Source organism: Bos javanicus, chromosome 2 (genome assembly GCF_032452875.1).
Source record: "Bos javanicus breed banteng chromosome 2, ARS-OSU_banteng_1.0, whole genome shotgun sequence".
NCBI classification, from domain to species: Eukaryota; Metazoa; Chordata; class Mammalia; order Artiodactyla; family Bovidae; genus Bos; species Bos javanicus.
The window spans coordinates 132,893,875-132,897,716 of record NC_083869.1 but is presented as its reverse complement, the minus strand read 5'-3'; the positions used below and the strand labels follow the sequence as shown (position 1 = coordinate 132,897,716).

Below are 3,842 nucleotides of genomic sequence, written 5' to 3'. Positions count from 1 at the left end.
GGCAAGAGTAAGGAAGGCCAGCCCATTTTTCATTTCTGTTCTTTCTCTTTAGCATAGACAATAGATGCTAGGATTCCCTGGCCTCCCTGAAGACTCCAGAGGGTAGTTTCCTGTCCGCCCCGCAAGCCCGCTAGCAGTGACCAGCTTCCTGGCTGCTTTGGAACTGCGTGCAAAGGAGGCAGTATACTGGAGCAGAAGGAACCCTGGGTTCATTTCCTAGGGAGCTCTGGCAGTGGCTGGCTGAGCAACCTTAGGCAGATGAATTGACTTCTCTGATCCTCAGTCTTCTCTTCTGCATGGTGGTCTCTCCTTTGTAAAGTTGTCGTGAAGATTCAACTAGATGACGGACACAGAGCACTTAATGTGGTGCTTGGCACATGGTAAGCGCTCGGTAAACTTGAGCTCACCATTACTTTGGTAGAAATGGTGTTGTTATTAGTGATGGAAACCTTGGCGGAGGGTCCAAGATCAAGGTGGAATGGGAGTAGAGGTGAATGAGGAAAGAACGTTCTTTCCCTAACCTACTGACTACCCTCCCAAACTGCACATGCCCCAGGCCAGTTCTGGAAATGCCGAACAATTCTTGTCATTTATTCATCCTGGGGAGACAAGGTGTTCTCCAGGCCCACTTGGCCTTGGCTTAAAAGGATGGGGACACCCACACACCCTCACTCATGCCCCCTCCCAGTACCTGGAATTAACAAAGCGTGGGTGTCACAGAGTTGCCCTGAAAGCACCTTATAAGAAAAAAGGAAGATTTTGTTTGCAGATTGCAAGAGCTAATTGCATACAGACTTATACCCTGACTTTTCTGTATGTGACTCCAGAGAGGCTGTGGCCCTTGTTCATTGTTCGGGAGCCCAGCAGTGCCCTCAGCTTCTGGGTTTTAGGAGACTTAGGAATAGTCCAGTCCTACTAGCTCGTTTTGCGGGAAATGAAGCTCAGAGAGCCAGAAGGCCCAGTTCAAGAACACAAATGCAGCAACTGTCAGGAAAGGGGGCCCGGGAGGGATGATGGATTGGACTCAATGCACCCTTCTGAGGTTTCAAGTCTGCCTCTCAACTGTGGGGTCTTTGGAAGGATATCATGCGACATCTCCCATCTTTCACCCCCCTGCACCCCGACGGGTCCCCCTGGCTGGTGCCTGATTCCGGAAGCCACGGAAGGTCATTCCCTCCCGCAGAAGTCTCCTCTCTGTTATGGAGCAGAAATGGCCAAGAGAAGATGCGAGAGCCTTTCAGATGACTGTGGCTCCCTGGGTGAGGTGGGAAAAACGGGGTTATTGGAGAGGACCGTTGTATTTATGGGGCCTCTTATCTTTACGACAAAATCTCAACTGGGCATCGGGATGCAATAAGAAAGAAAACAACAACTGTAAAGATTTGGTTCCAGAGTGTGGGATTGAGCGCCTCAGATGGGCAGCTGGACCCACCATTGGAGGGGAGTCCTTGTAACCCTGAGATTCTCTGTTGTGTTAGGGCCTGATGACATGCAGCTGAGAAATCCTGGTGGCGCTGCTGGGAGCAATTCTCAGACCCACCAGGGTCCTCCCCACTCCTCCCCAACTCAGCCAGCCAAATGTGGGCATCCCCCAGCCGCAGCAGGACTATCACTGCTCTGCACAATTTCTCCCTCTCCATCCCTGGGAGCAGGTCAGTGGGAGACCTGAGCCACCAGGACCTTTGGAGAGGTGAGATGGGCATCAGACAGACAGCATCAGGGAGAGCACAGGAAGACCTCCTGTGGGCTCTGACTTCCCAGGAGGGAAGATTCGGCACAGCCTGAAACAGAAACAAACTACCCAAACGCACAAAATCAAACGGAAAGAAAGACAGAAAGAAAAAACTCAGAGAAATTGCAAAAAAAAAAAAAAAAAAAAGGAGTTCCAGTTCTATTTGTTCTACAATACCAATAATATTTGCAATACTCTCATCCAGGTATAGAAAGAAAAGTCAGGGGCATTGGACTAAAAGGAACAGGAGACCCCCTTCCTTTGTCCCGTTCAAGTAGTTCGTTCCCCAGCCCCAAAGAGTTTATTAATAGCTATGCTATATCCACGGCAGGGGTGAGTCTATTGTCCAAAAGCACAGTTCTTGACCCAAGACAGCCGTTCTGGCTTTGGCTGGCAAGTCCAGCGGGCAGTTACTCTCCCAAGGGAGCCGGTCCGCTGCATAACCGCTTCCTCTGTTCACCGTGATGGTAAGTGGGCCGCAGCGGCAGAAGGGACCCCCGACTCCGCCCGGTCAGAGCTCACTCAGGAGATGGAGGCGATCTCACTGGGTTTCCGCTCTCTGCAGAAGAGAGTCCTGGGGGTGGGCATGCAGCCGTCCTGCTGGCCGGGGTGAGAGCAGAAAAGCAGAGCCAGCAGCAGGGCCAGGGTGACGAGGAAGCTGAGCACCCACCGGATGACGCCGGGGTAGATGAAGGGCAGGATGAGGACGATGAGCAGGACCAGCAGGAGCAGGTGTGCGGCCAGGCGCCGGGCCGCCGCGCGGTTGGTGGTCACCGCGTCCTGCTCCTCCTCTCCGGCTTCCCTGGGCTGCCCTGCTGTCAGGGTGGCAGGGTTCGCCAGCCCCTGAGGGCGGAGCGGCACCTCCAGGCCCGGCCGGGCTAGCCGCTCCAGCACTTTCTCCTGGTCGCGCAGGGTGCAGACGAGGCCCCCGGGGACGGCCGTGACCTTGCGGCACAGAGGGCAGGGGATGGACCAGGCGTCGTCCTGCACGCACAGCAGCAGCTTCAGGCAGACGGCGCAGAAGGCGTGCTGGCAGCCCAGCAACTTGGGCGGCCGGACACCGCTGTAGGGCTCCCGGCACACCAGGCACTCCAGGTCACCCTCTGTGGGGCCGCCAAGACCTCCATAGCAGCCCGCGGGGTCGGAGGGGGTGGCCTTTTGGCAGACCAGCTGGGGCTGCTGCGGGATCTCGAGGCAGGCCATTCTGGGCACCCGGAGCCCTGGGCATCGACAGGCAGAAATCGGTGGGTGTTGCTGGGACCTGAAGGCTGTCTGGCCGCAGGCTGGCTGGCTCGAGTCTCCTTCTCCTCCTTCTAGTCTTGAGCCGTCTGCCACCACTCTCCCAGGGCTGCTCAGCTTGTTTCTTGGCTCACGTTGTCCCTTCAGTTATTATTATTTCTTTCCTTGAAACCTAGGGTTAATCAGTAACTCTCCACCCAGAGACTTTGAATTGCCTGATAGAAGGGCCATGGGGGCAGGGAGGGCCAGTGAGGGAATCAGGATTTTCCTGTTGGGGCCCGTGCGTCATGATTGCCCGCGGGACTACCGCTTGTGAGCTTCAGGATATATTAGAATCACCACCACCACCACCCCATCCCAGGAATCTCTTTTTTTAGAAAAAAATTTATTTAGGGCTAAGTCAGGTCTTGGACTTCCCTGGTGGCTCAGCAGTTAAGAATCCCCCTGCCATGTAGGAGACATGGGTTTGATCCCTGGGTCAGGAAGATCCCCTGGAGAAGGAAATGGCAACCCACTCCAGTACTCTCGCCTGGAGAATCCCATGGACAGAGGAGTCTGGTGGGCTACAGTCCGTGGGGTCGCAAAGAGTCAGACACACAGCTCAGTGACGAAACGGCGTCAGGTCTGAGCTGCGGTGTGTGGGTTTTCTCTCTCGTTGCAGTGCTTGGGTTTAGTTGTCCCACAACATGTAGGATCTTAGTTTGCCAACCGGGTATTGAAGCTGAGTCCACTGCGGTGGAAGGCAGATTCTTAGACCACCAGGGAGGTCCTCCTAGGAACCTTTCAAAATACAGGTTTCCAGGTCCCCAGACCCAGAGATTCAGCAAGGTCTGGATGGAAATCTCAGAATTTGCCCCATTTATAAACGTCA

At 54.7% G+C, this 3,842-nt stretch overlaps 1 protein-coding gene across 1 annotated transcript; it reads right to left on the bottom strand.

Moving 5' to 3' along the window:
* Positions 1 to 1,868: 1,868 nt before the first annotated feature.
* On the bottom strand, positions 1,869 to 3,577 carry RNF186 (ring finger protein 186). The gene has a single exon (XM_061394771.1). The coding sequence runs from the start codon at positions 2,933 to 2,935 to the stop codon at positions 2,255 to 2,257; it is 681 nt and encodes a 226-aa protein (XP_061250755.1). The 5' UTR covers positions 2,936 to 3,577; the 3' UTR covers positions 1,869 to 2,254.
* Between the last annotated feature and the right edge of the window lie 265 nt (positions 3,578 to 3,842).

What these genes read in the sequence shown, in the direction of transcription:
- RNF186 (XM_061394771.1), bottom strand. Translation starts at nt 2,935, where the DNA reads ATGGCCTGCCTCGAGATCCCGCAGCAGCCCCAGCTGGTCTGCCAAAAG.